General features: G+C 38.2%; 1 protein-coding gene across 1 annotated transcript in view; it reads left to right on the top strand.

Moving 5' to 3' along the window:
* The window catches only part of LOC109366389 (exportin-1-like), a 32428-nt gene extending 20263 nt beyond the window's left edge, over positions 1-12165 (top strand). Inside the window, exons 8-13 of the mRNA XM_085218477.1 lie at positions 330-511; positions 1340-1496; positions 1615-1778; positions 2612-2746; positions 3072-3255; positions 8350-12165. Coding sequence (XP_085074603.1) covers positions 330-511; positions 1340-1496; positions 1615-1778; positions 2612-2746; positions 3072-3255; positions 8350-8354 — 827 coding nt within the window. The 3' untranslated portion in view covers positions 8355-12165. The remainder of the gene's footprint in view (positions 1-329; positions 512-1339; positions 1497-1614; positions 1779-2611; positions 2747-3071; positions 3256-8349) is intronic.
* The last annotated feature ends 4169 nt before the right edge of the window (positions 12166-16334 follow it).

Here is a 16334-nt window from a genome sequence, read left to right as displayed (position 1 = left end):
TGACTGACTTGTTAAATGCAGTATAATGTCCCTCAGAGCTAGCCTATCCCATATTTCCTACGGCTCATGAGTACGTATGCATTTTATTAATAATTTAACTTAGTAGCTTTACTGATCTGACTGATAGACAAAATATTTCTCTCCCATATCTTTAAATACAACTCTAGCAGTTCTGAATTTAAATCTCTAGCTTGTTCTGTCACAAGTTCACAAAAGAACTACTGCACTTAGCATCTTGATTTTGTCTTTTTCTTAGAAGAAATTAACTTCAAAGAGATGCGATCCAGTTTGTTGCTTAAAAACGCCTGTTACTGTTAATTGTCTTTCAGTGTATCTTACACATCTGGATTATGCAGACACAGAACAAATAATGACTGAAAAACTTCATAATCAAGTGAATGGGACAGAATGGTCATGGAAAAATTTGAATACCCTCTGCTGGGCTATTGGCTCAATCAGTGGAGCAATGCATGAAGAAGATGAAAAAAGATTCCTTGTTACAGTAATTAAGGTATCATGGTATAAGACTAACAGCTTTGTCACACTTCATAGTTTACGCTCAAGAAATTGAGCTTAAAAAGACGCTTCTCTACATTCTCCAGTAAGCTACCTTGTACGGCAAACAAGTTGATGAGAATAATTTGGGAAATGTCATATCCTGAATGTTAGGCTGATGAATTCCTCAGTCATGAAAAATACATGAATCCAAATAGCCTTTTCATTGTAAAAATTTTGGAGAGAAAATTTGGCTTATGATGAAATATTTTGCTTTAGGAATGCAGAAGATATGGAAAGGAAGCACTAATGAAGTAAGAGTACTAATGAAGCAAAGTAATGTGCATTGTTTTTAACCAACTAGCATCCTTCTCTTCTGCCACTTCGTTTTAAGTAAATGTGCGTGTGGAAAGAGTACAGGAAGAAAATGTTATTTACCGGAGTAATTATGCATCAATGTTGCATCATAAAAATTCTGCAGAGAGGATTTAGTTTTCCCTGCTTGCTATGTAATACCTATATGTTTATCAGTATCATCTGGTTGGTCAGTACTCAACACTGAGAGTTACTGTAGTCTGCCCTGTATAAATTATTAATTACATCTAAAATGCATGACTGAAAATGTGGTGTTCTAGGTTTGGCTGAAACTTAAGAAATTGTCCCGATCCTTAACTAGGGTTGATGGTTTGTAGTTTTTTTTGTTTGTTTGTTTTTAATTATTTTGGCTTTGAGATTAATAATAGCAACTACTTTACTGTATCATTATTATAGCTTATTTTAGCCTTTATACTGCTCTTTTAGTCTACAAACCTGGGGAGGAAACTAATAATATGTTATATTGTAGGATCTCCTAGGGCTCTGTGAACAAAAGAGAGGAAAAGACAACAAAGCCATTATTGCATCAAATATAATGTATATAGTAGGCCAATACCCACGTTTTTTGAGAGCTCACTGGAAGTTCTTGAAGACAGTAGTCAACAAGCTATTTGAGTTTATGCATGGTAATTATCTCTTTCATTTATTGTTCTAACTTTAATCTTAAAGAAAAAAAAATGATGCTCTGTACATGTGCATGTCTGGGGGAAAATACAAAACAGTAACTGATCTGATTTGATTTAGAAACCCATGATGGTGTTCAGGATATGGCTTGTGATACCTTCATAAAAATAGCACAAAAGTGCCGCCGACATTTTGTTCAGGTTCAAGTGGGAGAAGTAATGCCTTTCATTGATGAAATCTTGAACAATATAAATACAATCATCTGTGACCTTCAACCACAACAGGTACATTTAATTGAGGAGTGTGAATAAATTTGTGAAGACCAGTAAAAAGTTGTGATGTAACAAACATTGGTAGTAGTCTTTAAGGCTTGAATTGTATTTCTTAGTCATATTGTGTGTGTGTGTGTGTGTGTGGTGTGTGTCAGTCAGTGACAGTGTCACGTTACAAATAGTATGGTCAGAGTTATTAAGGTCCTAATTAGAATTCTTGGAAGGAGAATTAAAGTGTGCTGAGTTGAAATTCTTTTTTTTTTTTTTTTTTTTTTTTCTAGAATGCTTTTACAAGTAAATGAGATAGTAAATCTGATTTTGAGGTTTTGATTAGCAAAGAAGGATATTCTACTGTGGTAGCATACTTAGGGGTCTTGCATGCGCAGGGGCAAGAGAATACTTGCAGAGAGGATGTGCTCTGACAGTGTAGTGCATGCACAGCATAGGCTGATGCATTGCAGTGGCATAAGGAAACCTTGGGCAGAGGGAGGTATTGAGCTCCAACTTCTGGTTTTCTTACACTTGATTTAGCCCAAAGTTCTGTAAAAGAAATAAATGGAATTGTATTGTAAGAGAAAGCATATGCCTGAAATTGCTTGCTTCAGGATATGGTGGTAAAAGTCTCTGAGATGTACATAGTAGTATTGGAAGGGAATGGAGGCTTACTTTAAATGTGGTGTGAGTAAGGAAAGAGTGGAGAAAGATCTTGTAAACTCAAATGGAAAGTATGTGTTTAGTGACTGGAAACCCATTTTCATCTTTTACTGCCTGCTAGTTTTGAACACTGTAAACTTTTAGCTACTCTTCCTTTATCTTTCTGTTTGACTTCTTGTTTTTCCAATCAGGTGCACACGTTCTATGAAGCAGTAGGATACATGATTGGGGCACAAACAGACCAGACTGTACAGGAGCATCTGATAGAAAAATACATGTTGCTCCCCAATCAAGTATGGGACAGCATAATTCAACAGGCAACAAAAGTAAGACCATAAATTAGCAGTGTGTTCAATTAAAATAGAACTGCTGAATGTTTGTTGTTGTTCTTGTTTGCTTGTTTTTACCCCTGGAATTAGGTGAACTATCTGGGGTGCACTTAACTAAAGCAATGGTTGATGTGACAGTAAAAGTGTTGTTTGGAGAGAGAAGACTGAAATGATTTAAGAGTGGTTTAAATACAGTTTAAAGAATTTTACAGAACATTCCTTAACAGGGTGTAAGATAAATTCTTGAAAGTGACCATTTTTGTACTAGAAGATAAATGGCATTTTTATTAACTGAAACGAATTAACTCAATTTTTTCAACAGAATGTTGATATTCTGAAGGATCCCGAAACAGTTAAGCAGCTTGGTAGCATTCTGAAAACCAATGTGAGAGCGTGTAAAGCAGTTGGCCACCCCTTTGTGATTCAGCTTGGAAGAATTTATTTAGATATGCTGAATGTGTACAAGTGCCTAAGTGAAAATATTTCTGCAGCTATTCAAGCTAATGGTAAGAAATTCCATGTTTTTCTTAATGGGACTGGCAGTGCATGTCATCAGGTTTCAAATTTGTTATACCTGAGCTTATCTTATTGTGTGTACATTGGTGGAGTTGTTTGTTTGTTGTTTCTTTGTGTGTCTGTTTGGGCAAGAGAATGACTGAAAATGTGCTTGCTTCGATTATTATGTTAACCAGGTGTTTTATTCAGAGAAACTCTTGATTCTGGAAGGAGGGAAGCTATAAGCATGAGTTTAGGAAGGATGCAAGAGACCGTTGACCAATAGCAGTCTTGCAGAGATGAAGTTGTAGCGTGCATTCTTTTGACTTACTCTTTTTAAATATGAAAAGACCCTAGTATTTTGGCAGAGTTTTGGTTTGGTGATATTGTATTACTGAAAAAGCTTTATTACAGAAGTGTAACTTCAGTGAAGGTGCCTCAGATTTGTTATAAACTAAACTGATAATCACTGAGAAGGAATTAAAAGTTACCTAAGTTACCTAACCAATTTTTACCGGATAAATTAGAACCTATGATATCTAAGTAGAAAGTGCTGCTGTAGTAGTTCTTGACAAGATGAAATGAATTGATTATTGGATCTGTCTTACGACAGATTTTCTATGAAAATAATCATATATATGTGAATGTTAAGACTTAACCACTGAAAACTGGTTGACCTTGAAGTAACTCTCGGAATAGAACTGGCTGTAAAATCAATACATTTCTTAATTCTGCTGTAGCGTACTTGCAAAATCAATTTGCCTCCTATTTCTGTCACAATCCTGGGACAAGGAACCTCTAAACTCTTCTCAAAGACCCATACCTGTAATCACATGGAATAACGATTTCTTTAAGTAGTGATTCAGTTCTGTCAGCAGTTTACAGGCTGATTCTGCCTTGCTCCATGACTAGCAGGCAGGGGGACCCACAGAGCTATGGCCAGGGAAAAGGTAGGGAGATGGGCCTGAAAACAAAACCAGCAGCAATGATCTAAGGAAAAACAAAACTAATTTACTAAGTAAGATATTGGAATGCAAGATAACACGTTATAATACAGTATAATTAGAATTGAAGCTAATAAATAAAATGAGTGTCCAAAAACCAAAGACCTTATTCTAATGCTGAGTCAAGACGTCTAGCCAGGCCAAGCAGGAGGGGAAAAGGGGATGTCTTGTGATATGAGAATAGTTTTGTCTTTTTCTCTGAACAGAAACAACAATGCAAAGTCCTCTGGGGTATATAGTATGTAGTTCTTCTCTTCTGAGAACCAGGTACCCGGAACTATCCACAATTCATTGTGAATTGGCGTATTAACTCTTTAACTCCCAGTGTACAACATCATGCTATGATGTGGAATACCAATAACAAAAACCATAAAACTATGACAAGTTCATATTTCCTTTGTTAATATAGATACTTTTACATGGAGAGTGATAGTTATATTCCATTGAGAGAAAACTTTCCACCAAATGTTAATGTATAGCATTTTTGTAGTTTGGAGGGGCCTGTTCAGTAAGGTTTATAAGGAAATAGCTAATAATAGGGTTTTTTATTCATTCTGTTGCAGTATCTTACGCGTAGAATGTATGACTCTAATTGTCATTCTTTTTGTCAGACAATACTTTGTAATTTCCATCTCAGCAATAATCATTTTCAAAGAGAATTTCACTCGAGCTATCTCCTACTGAGGTAGTCATTTTTGTTTGTTTCTGATCCAGCATTTTTCTTCTTTTCTAGATACGCTAAATACCACAGGATTTGAATTTTAAACAAATATTTGTTTTCTGCTTCCATGCCTGTGCCATTAAAAATAAAAGACAAAAAACACTTCTGATAGGTGATGGAGAATTATTTAGAAGTCTGCCTGCAGACTTCTACAGATGCAGAATTCAAAGTTTTCCTGTCTTAAATTCAAAGTTAGTGCCTTAATGCAAACATTAAATGCACTATTTTATAGGCCTGGACTTTGTCTACAACAGTAGAGTCATAGAATCCTTAGAGTCGGAAGGGACCTCTAAAGGTCATCTAGTCCAACTCCCCTGCAATAAACAGGGACATCTACAGCTAGATCAGGTTGCTCAGAGCCCTGTCCAGCCTGACCTCTCCAGGGAGGGGGTCTTCCACCACATCTCTGTACAACCTGTGCCAATGCCTGACCAAGCTCACTGTAAAATACTTTTTCCTTATATCCAACTTAAATCTACCCTCTTTAATTTTGAAAGCTTTTCCCCTATCACCACAGACCCTTCTAAAGAGTCTGTCCCCTTCCTTCTAGTACCACCACCCTTTTGCTATTGAAACCTTGGAGCCTTCCCTTCTCCAGGCTGAACAGCCCTAGCTCTTTCAGCACATCCGCACAGGAGAGGTGTTCCATCTCTTAGATCATTTTTGTGGCCCTCCTTTGGAGGCTCTCCAACAGGTCCACATCTCTTCTGTACTGAGCATTCCACATCTGGAGTACCTGCAGTACTCCAGGTGAGGCCTCACCAGTGCAGAGTAAGGGGGCAGGATCTCCTCCCTTGACCTGCTGGCCACACTACTTTTGATGCAGTCCAGGATATAGTTGGCTTTCTGGGCTGTGAGGGCACATTGCTGGCTCATGCCATCAGCCAGTACCTCCAAAGTCCTTTATAGCAGGGCTGTGCTCTATCCTTGCTCTATCCTGTCTCCTCCAGCTTGCATTGGTAGTAGGGGTGGGGGAAGGGGGTGGGGGGGGGAGAAGGTCTTGTGTATGCAAGACCTTGCTCTTGGATTTGTTGAACCTCATGAGGTTCAACCTGCTCAAGCCTGTCAATGTCCCTCTGGATGGCATCCTGTCTCTCCAGTGAGTAAACTGCACCTCACAGCTTGGTGTCATCCACAAACTTGCTAAAGGTGCTCTTGACCCAGCTGTTGATGTTATTGCCAAAAACATTAAAGACAACTAACAGATCTAACAGATCTAACTAAAGATCTAACAGATCCTAGCTCTGACCTTCAGGGACACCACTAGTAACTAACCTCCATCCAGACATAGAGCCATTGCCCAGCACTCTCTGGACTCAGTCCTGTTGCCAGCTCTTCATCTGTTGAACAATCCATCCCTCAAATCCATATATTTCTAATTTGAAGAGAAGAATGTTGTGGGTTACTGTGCCAAAGGCCTTACTTGAAGCCCAGACAGATGACTTCAGTGGCTCTTCCTTTGTCCATTGATGCAGTTATACCATCATAGTTGGTGAAGCCATGTTGGTTCTGCTCTATCACCCCCCTGTCTTCTATATACTTTAGCATAGCTTCCAGGAAGATCTGCTTCATGGTCTTTCTTGGCATACAGGTAAGACTGACCAGTTGGGACTGACCAGCTGGTAGTTCCCAGGGTCATCCTTTTTACCCCTCTTAAAAATGAGTGTGATGTTGCGTTTTTTTTTTTTTTTTTTTCATCCAGTCACCAGGGACTTCACCTGACTGTCATGACTTTTCAATGAAAGTCCTGTACCATGAAACTCAGTATTTGTCTGCTGATAAATGATGGAAAGTTTGGCAAGCACTTCTGTTAGCTCCTTCAGTGCCCTTGGGTAGATCCCATCTGACCCCATGGACTTGGGCTCACCACCACTGATTTTGTTTTCATGGCAGCAAATGGATACACACAAATGGATAAACAGGGAAGAAGAAAGATGTAGTGTATTTTCAGAATTTAGCAGAGCAAGAGCAAAGGTAATAGGCTCCCAAACTATTCTTGTAGGTAAGCCCCTGGTACATGCCTACTTAGGACTATTATTGTCATACCTGTATACAACTGAGTAATGTGTGCACATTGCAGCCTGATTAGAGAGGGAGTTTTGAAAGAACCGTGGTTTCATAACAATAAATCTGGTTTTAGTTCACTTAGGATTGAGCCAAAGCATAATAGTCACAAGATGCTAACCAGTACTTTACTCAAGTTTACTCTGCTAAATCAAATGTATTTACATTTTGTTATGGCAAGCCAGGCATAGTATCCTTCTGCAGCTGGCATAAATACCACATCACATGTTCAGGCTAATTCAACAGAACTAGTCATATTGTAAGGGTCAAATACATAATACCAGGTAAGCCAAGTTCTCTAAATTTAGAATTATAGCTCAATTGTTGCAAGTAACAAATAATTTCTCTTGTGATTGGTAACTTGGTTACTGATCTCCATTATATCCTGGAAATGTAATGCAAGTGTTGGACCTGTTCAGGAATTAAGGCAAACAGCTCCAATGTTGATACTTGTAATAAAACTAGAGTATTTTCCCTGCTAAATGATGTCATTGTAACATTGCTTTGGAAACACAGCTCTGACTTCCTGAGTTTAGTTATAAAAATGTGTTCTTCAGCAGGGAGGAAATGTTGTCTACAAAATTTCAGGTGTTTCTATCATTCTTGTCACATGTCCCAGACTAAAGGTGTACCACATTAATTACTTTAAATATACAGTCTTATCAATTACTTTAATCTACTAGCTAGGCTTTGGTGTGGTTTAAAAGGCAATTCTTCATCCTCGCTTCTTTCATGGCTGGCTGTATGTTCCCTCTCTTCCTGTCGCATTGGATTTAGCAATAATATAGTGAAAATTGGTTTGATTCAGTAGAAAGTTCTCTTTCAGTTCTACCTGTTGAACTGACTCATTGCACAAGATCTAATCAGAGGTGAATGGGATGAGCACTATCTATGGCCTTGTTAGCTTGCAGTTGTATTAGATTTCAGGAAAATTAAGACACTGATACTTATTAGCATTTTAGTTAGAAATTCTTGGCTCAGTGTATAAAAACATTCTTACTTATATATTCCAGCCCATCATTTGACTGCTTTTTTGTTTTCCACAGTTATTTGATAAATTACTTGTTATTGAGATAACTAAACCAGGAATTTCACATTATTTACACGTCCTCATATTATTAAGCTGTAATTTGCCCAACAGAGATGAGGATAATTTACCCTACAACTCAGCAGCATTTAATATGTGACTCTGCTATAAGTAACTGTTATAAAGCTAAGTGGCGTAGCCTGTAAAGTGACATGATATTGTAGTATTTCTTCAAAAATATGAAATTAAGTGCCATTACATCCTATAATTATATAACTTATCTTTGCAGCTTAGGAAATGGACCCTGATAGTCTGTGTAATATAATAGTAAGTGCAACAATGACAGCAGAGTAGCAAGAGCCCAGGCAAGCGAGGAATTGCAGTGGACACAGAAATAAGGGAAAGAAGACACCTTCAGAAGGCTTCAGATGTGCACATACTTCCAGAAAGATATCCTCTTCTTCACTGCCAACCCTTAAATAAGATCTGGGAAGAGATGCATCCTGGCTCCATCCTTTCTTGTCACTCAGGTACGCTGCATACAACTGAGCTCCCCTGGGTTGGCCTTGACTTCCCACCAGGTGCTCAATCACTGTTTGAAGCTGTGATTTAGCATTTCCACTACAGCCTGATTCTTCTTTCTCTACTATTTCAATAATTTTGTCAATATTGTAGGATAACAAGCTTTGTATTCTTCACAACATCAATGAGATTTCTTTCTTCAATCTTGAATTTCAGTATGAATCACTTCCATTGTTCTTTTCTTTCTGAGAACTAAGATTTTCCAAGATTTAGTTGTAAAAGCAAAGGAAGCAACTAGTTTATTCCAGGACTTTGTTGTTGTTTTTTTTTTTTCTTTTGAACTAGAAATTATGTTTTATACTGTTTATTGTTTTTTTTTTCTTGTTTAGAGAAACCCTCTACAGAGCCTGATAACCCACGATTGCCTCTGTCACAAATGATTTGTGCAGAAGTATGCTTGCAAGTATTTCATTCAAAATATGTAGGCATTGTTGGCATTTAAAACTATCTGATTCTCTTCTACATTGGATAAAAAGTGTTTTTCACCTGGCTCTGAAATGATGTGCATTTCAAAGATGCTGTTGTGTGATTGACTTTAAGATATTTAGCTTTGCCTTAGGCGTGTATTTGGAGTTCTTGATTTTTTTGTGTCAAATTCATAATTTTTTTTAGAGGTTTGGTTATTTTTTGCTTCTTTTAAACCTCTTCCTAATTGTACAATAAATGGCTACTTTTTTTTCCCAGTTGTCAGTTTAACCTGATCTGTATTGTTTCTACTCTAGACTTCTAAAAGTTTTGTTGTTATTTTCTATACAAGGTATTTTGCCAACTGCTGAAGTTGTTCCCGGCATTTGTCATTATAGGAATTCTGTTAGTCACATTGTAATTATGGAATTAGCCAGTGAAGTTAAAAGTTTCACCAGTAGATATATCTTTTGAAAGGCTATCTCAATAGGACCTTTTCATCCTAGGTTCATTTTTTGCAGTGTTCAGTAAGTACTTTATATTTAACAATATTTCTAGTTGTTATAAATATACAATGAGCTTAAAATGTAATGTGTGTTTGTTGACTATTTTTATTGCATGACATGGTAGAATTGAATTCTTGTATTACTTCTAAATGTTTTCTACACCTGGCTGATAATTCATGTAAGTGCCATGCCATTGATTGTCTTAGTGTTGCTATATATCCCCATTTATTCTAAAAACAATAAGTCCTACGTTGAAGGTAATACGTGATTCTGTGACATTACAATATTGTGATGAATATAGTGAAATAAATGGTTTGTGCCATCTATTGGTCTGAACAGAATCTGCATTTCAATTCAGAATGAGTTGTATGTCCTAGGGAAGCATTCAGTTTGTAAAAGAAAATCACCATAAATAATGTAATTTTTAATGTCTTTTCTATATTAAGTGTCAACAAATGTTAAAGATGTGCTAATTAAAAGGAACAAACTAATATGTTATCCCTTTTCCTATCTCTGCCTTGTTAACCATTCCTAGAAGCTTATTCTAAGTTTGATAGAGTCTGGAAATGTATTTCCAATAGGTTGGTCATATTTTAGCAGGATTTAACAGTCTACACTGGTGGTATAGAGTGCTGTGAATGTGAAGTTTGTCTAGACATGTTTGATGGAGTCATACTTTCTATAATAATTCATAATTACAGTATATCCCGTCATCACATTTACTTATAAAAGAGTATTTAAAATAAACCAACACCTTCTCCTTCATGGATTTTCTCTGTAAATTTTGATGTTAAGGCTGGAGTAATAAAGCTACTGATATGGGATGGACTTCATTGAGTATACTTCATATATTTCAGTTTAGCTGAACAAACTTCATATCCTACAGCCTAATAGACAATTGTATTTTCAACACCTGAGATTGCATGCTCAATTCTTAATTCAGTCTGTGTTAGCACTTGCATATTTGATACGTTCTCTGTACACTGAGATTATAAATATTATTCTGCAATGAGCTTTGTCTTCCAGTGTTTCATTTTTCATAGTTATCTCAAAAGCAAAGACAACAGATCCACAAATGCTACAGTGTCCCTCTAGTTACCTCTGTTCTGTACAAAAAGAGTAAATCCAAGAAAACAATAATGAAAAACACTTTATGCATTCTGAGAAGAATTGTATGCTTCAATATTGCATTCAGAGGTCCAAATACTTCACTTGGTTACATAATCAAGGACTCATTTTCAGCTTTTCAGGTGAAGCATAGCCTGTAGAATAGACAACTGGCTTAGAAATGAGGAGGGTTTAAAAAGTTATAGAAGAGGAGTGTCAGTATATTCAAATGCTTCTATTTCTTGTAGGCATATGTTATGTATGTGGGACATGCGTGCATCCCTCCAGTTGACGTAATCTGAATGCATGAGACCCTGAGGCTGCAACCACGCTCCATTTGCTGGTATGCACACATCCACTTATGCATCCCTGGTCAGTGGGTGCTCTTGCACCTGGAGCTGGCCCTCACTCACCTCCAAGCCACTTCACCTTTCACCAACTCATTTGTCTTTATCTTCATTGGCAATTACATTCTTGCATACTCTCACTCACTGCAGTTGCTGACACCACAGGCACAAAGGCCCATGACTTGCAGTCTGATTCTTGTTTCAGGCACTTAACTCTTTTATGTGCACATTCAGTGGAGGATCTCTCAATCTCTCACACATGAAAGTGTTAGAATGGAATTTAATAAGAAAGTAGGGCAAGCTGATCAGGTGCAGAGCATGACCAGATGAGAATACCAACTAGTAAACTATGTACATGCTACCAGTCTACTTTAACGCCATTCCACTTCTGTTTTCAAAAGCTTCTCCCTCTCCAAACCACCTGACTCCCTCATTTTTCCACCTTTAATTCCTCCCATAAACATCCCATAATAAATCCTGTGTAATCCCAAAACACAGTTGTCTTGCAATCCCATAATGCTTCCCAAACCTTCCACACACCACCATAATGCTTCCCATTGGTGGAATAAAACAGCACTCCTTTAGTCTGGGAAAGTTTGAAACTGTTTCTTAGTTCTGAAGCTAATTTATCTTTATTTTACTAAGCATGCTTTCTTTGACCTCTTGAAATTCAGAAGAAAACAATAAATTTGTGAACTTCCAACCACCTATGCAAATGTTTTGCTGTAGACACTACTGCATCCCAAATACTGAAAAAAAAAGAATAGTGCTTTTTAGCAATAGATTGATACAAATGTTGCTGGTTTGAATTCCAAAGGCAATTCAATTAGAATCAGTTCTGTAGACTTGAAAATACCCTAACAGTATTCTTGCACTTGTTCATTGGAAGAAAAGGCCTACTGTGGAGGAGGAGTCACTATTTACTACTCACCTAGTTTCCAATTAATTCTTTGCAGATGTGAAATGCTTTTTCACTAATTGGTGTTGCTTCTTCCTAACTTACAAATATATTTTGTTTCTCTACATATGCTGTCTTGCTGTCAATGGTATAATTGGCAAAACTCACATTCAGCTTGCATGTGCTATGTGTACGTATTTGTAAAATTCTTTAATATGTATATGTAAATATATGTATATGTAAAATTCTTTAATACAAAATAGGCTATGTCTTCTTTGTTTTTGGCTCAAAGCTTGCTTTCCAAGGCATTTCTTGCAACAAAACTGACCTATCTAGGAGATGAGAGATGGCTGTTACTGTGTGGCAGTTGACATCACTGTGTGGACAATTTTACATTTGAAAATATTTTTTGGAGCTGCTTGCCTCTGGAAGAGAGTGCTCAAGAGTGTTTACTGGCGGAAGATTTGGCCTGTAATCAAATAATTCCAGCTTGGTATGGGAAAATTGGGGAATGATACCATCATGTCCTGTGAAAAAAAGGATGCAGGTGGGCATCTCCCTGCTTCCTCTTATCTGCTGGCAAGACTCAGAAGATGGGAACGAGGGAGTTTCTGCTGCGATCCCAAAGCCATAAGCTGCCACTCCAAAGAGAGCTGACTTGACCACTTTGACTTATAAATAAGTTGTTACCGCTGTTTTAAAGAGTCACTGTCGTCATTGTCAGCCAAACACAACCCCAGACAACCTATCACTACTGAAGATCAATATCTGACCTATGAGCAATGCTGGAATCCGTGGTGGCTCCCTCTGGCTTCCTACAAAGACTCCTTGCTTTTATTATATGTCTTTTCTATTGCCCATCTTTCCTTCCCCATCTCCCCAAATGACTAGGATTTGTAATAAACTAGTCAGGCTAGCATTGTGTCTTAATGTTGCCATCAGGTATACACATATTAAAAGAGCCTTCTCTACCTCCTATAAACTGGAGTGAGACAGGCTAGGTTTCCTTTCTAGTGAAATACCTGACTTCCTTACTTCATGGGCTGTGCTAATACAAAGCACAGTCTGCATGCATGTGCTCCCAATATAGCTGAATTGCTGGTATTTGCATAGTATTAAAGAAGCCGGCAACTGAAGCAGAGTGTGCCCTTAAAATATCCTTCAAGAGTTCCATGAATTAAGAAAGTTTATTTCTCTGGGTACATTACTCTGACTGATTCATCCTCTGTAGTGGGTGTATCTTTGAAGCTTTGACTAATTTTTTACTTTAAGTTAACAAATTTTTACACCTCTCCTCACCACCACTCTCTCCCAGAACCAAACCAATATATCTCACAAGGAATACAAAGAAGCCACAGTGTAGCCTACTAACAGTGCCATCTTTCAGTAGCGTCTGGGGTCCTTCAGTCCAGGGACACTGCTGAGTTGCACTACCTGAGCATTAAATAGCTGTATATGTAGCTTATTTCTAGCAAGTCCATCTATTTCAAGCCAGTGTCGTAGTGGACGTATTTTCATTTTCATGTTCACTTTTAACACTACCTGCTGTCCTTGTTTGTTTTGTTTTTTTTTTTAATGGAATCTCTAAACAGGCTGCTTTCGTGACACAAACTCACATGTTCTCAGTAATTCCAATAGTAATTCCAGATGTCAGTAATTCCAGATGTCAACTGCCACACAGTGGTTCCAGGGTCCACCACTGCTGTAAAAACACCTGCAGAAAAGATCATAACACATAGTAGCCTTTCTGTTTGCTGAGAGAAGAAAATCTACAACAAATTCCTCACCTAGATTTATGTAAAGCAAACAAAGGTGATAACAGAGCGCCACAGAGCAAGATATCAAAGAAAGAGGAACCAACTGATCTCTCCCAGCAACAGCCTGGAGAAAAGGGTGAGCTGAGGAACACAGCCCTCTCCAGTTCAAACTCTGGAGCACCAGGAGAAGGGAGAAAGACAGGGATGGGGGCTCAGACTGAGACTGCATACGTGCCCCAGGAAGCACTACTGAGATAGAGGATGGGGTGGATGGATGTAGGCTCAACCTGCTCTAGGCACTCACTTGCTCACGTACTTGTTCAGGCTGTGACCTGACAATTCCACTGTATTTTCTCAGCATCAAATTTGTTTTTTTCATCCTGGGAGGGACATCAATAAGGAGACTATTTTGATGAGGACCAGCTAAGGCACTGTGTAAAGCTATGAAGAGCCAATTATAATAACTCTTAATACTAAATATCATTCAGTCATGAGATTAAAAGACAAGTAAACTATGGAAGAAGAGATGACAGGATAATATTGGTGATAATCTAAGAAATAATCACAGAACTTTCTGCCAGTAGGAACAGAACCAACTGAGAGCACTAGAGGCAAACTTCCCCATCCCACCAAAGTGAGATTTCATTTTTTTTTTTTTTTTTTTTTTTTGCATTTTTTCACCATCAACTGTGCAGCCTGCTTTCAGTATCAGTTCAAAAAGATGATCCCAACCTTCTCCTTTGACCTTGCATGGCATTTGTTATGGCTCACACAGTTTTTCATGTACCTGATATGGCATCTCATTTCTTTCCAGGACACCAAGGATTGGGCAGCCTTTAAAGCTAAGCAGAGTCAGACTTCACTCTGCTCCTATGATTTATAGTCTTGAGTGGGGAGCTAAAAGAAGCCCAGCCTATGTCTGGCACTTTGAGAAACACTTGTTATGTTGGAAGGTATATGGGAACTGTTGATGGGAACTCTAATTGAACACCTGAGGCGAGCAATGAGTCAGCCATGGGAGCACAGGTGAAGGCAATTCACCTGTGCTACTGGAAGGGGTGGAGCCTGGCTGCACCTCTCCTAGAGCCATTTAGGAGCTGACTGCTACTGCGGAAGATCGTTCCTTGTGGAGTTTGTTGTGAGACTACAACATCAGCAAGCATTTTCCGTTTATTATCTTTCCACTGTGATAATCCTACTTAGCCTAACCTCCGTATACCTTTTGATTGTACAGAAGGTGAGAGAAAGAAAGGTAAAGGGTGACAAGAGTGAGCACTTGAGCAGCCACCTCATTTCTCTTGGTCCAGACTTAAGAGCAAAGTGTGTCATGGTATGTATGTAGTGTATAGTGCAGTGCAGTGTGTGTGACTGCTCCTCTGTCTCCTCTTCCGCAGTAGGTCTAGAGCACAGACAGGCCCTGGCTTATAGGGCTGGTGTCCAACAGGATAGGCAGTGAGAGCTGCGTTTTCCACATAAAAAAGAGAGTAGGTTTGGTAGTAGGACAGATAGCAAAAGAAGTGTGTGCAGAATTTGTCATCAAAAATTTGTGCACGGAAGTTACTTAAAACCTCACAAGTTTTTTTCTCTTTCCAAGACATTTCTACTCCCCTTGGTAGAGAGCTATGCATTTAGGGCTGTAATTCGCAAAATCAGTTACAGGTCCATGTGTACTGACTAGGAAAAAGATTTGACTGAAAAGAGACTTGCTTCCAGTGTGCTTTGTGTTCAGGCTAGGAGAGCCTGATTCTCCTTGCTTTAAAGTAATTGTGACACAAACTTAGCTGGAAACAGGATCAGTCTATATCATTTATTTGTGATGAGAACTGTGTAGCAAAATTGCCTAATTTCTGGGTTGTGTCTGCTGTCTGAATTCTTTCACATGTTTTTTGTCTCATCACCTTTCCTCCTCCTCCCTTGCCTCCTGACTCAAACCTTGCCCTGGGTGCAAGGAGGGCTGCTGGAACACACATGAACATGGCACAAAGGCTGGGGCTGCAGAAAGGTCAGGTCAGCCTGGTGGCACACAGTGAGGTGCAGGCTGGGCAGTAGAAATTTACAGCCATTAGCTAGGTTGAGGACAGTTTAAGAAACATCCAGCTCATTCAGAAATGTGATACTTGCTGAAGAGATTCAGTGTAGAAAAGACTGTGAGTCAGAACTGTTTGTTGATTCAAGGGACTTCATATGAAGAGAGGAGAGTTTAGTGTTATTTGTGACATATGTGTAATAAGGGAAATTTGTTTTGATCGCTCTAATGTAAATCTGCTGCTTATAGGGTCAAATTCTGCAGACCTCTGTGTTTTACCGGTCTTGTTCGTTGAAAATTATTGTGATGTTAAACATGATGGTTCTGTGGAAAAATGATAGCAAGTATGACACAGGGAAAAATGATCCACAAAAATTGAAATACGCTTAGTTCAGAATTGAGTTCAGAGACTTTCATTTTTCATTGTATATTGTACAAAGCATACATATACAATTATGCACAGTTATTTGTGTTTCATTGGCATATGGAACAGCAATCAGTAAATGCTAACGTGATTTTCCTTCATCTCCAAGAAAGAGCTATTTATCAAAACTTAATTTTCTGGATGTAATATGGAATTTTATTTATCTTACACTATACTTTTTCATATACTTTCACATTACATTCTTGTAATTATTTAAAAAGT

Source organism: Meleagris gallopavo, chromosome 2, assembly GCF_905368555.1.
Source record: "Meleagris gallopavo chromosome 2, MGAL_WU_HG_1.1, whole genome shotgun sequence".
Classification (NCBI taxonomy): Eukaryota; Metazoa; Chordata; class Aves; order Galliformes; family Phasianidae; genus Meleagris; species Meleagris gallopavo.
The sequence above is the reverse complement of the archived record's forward strand: the minus strand, read 5'-3'. Positions and strand labels throughout refer to the sequence as shown.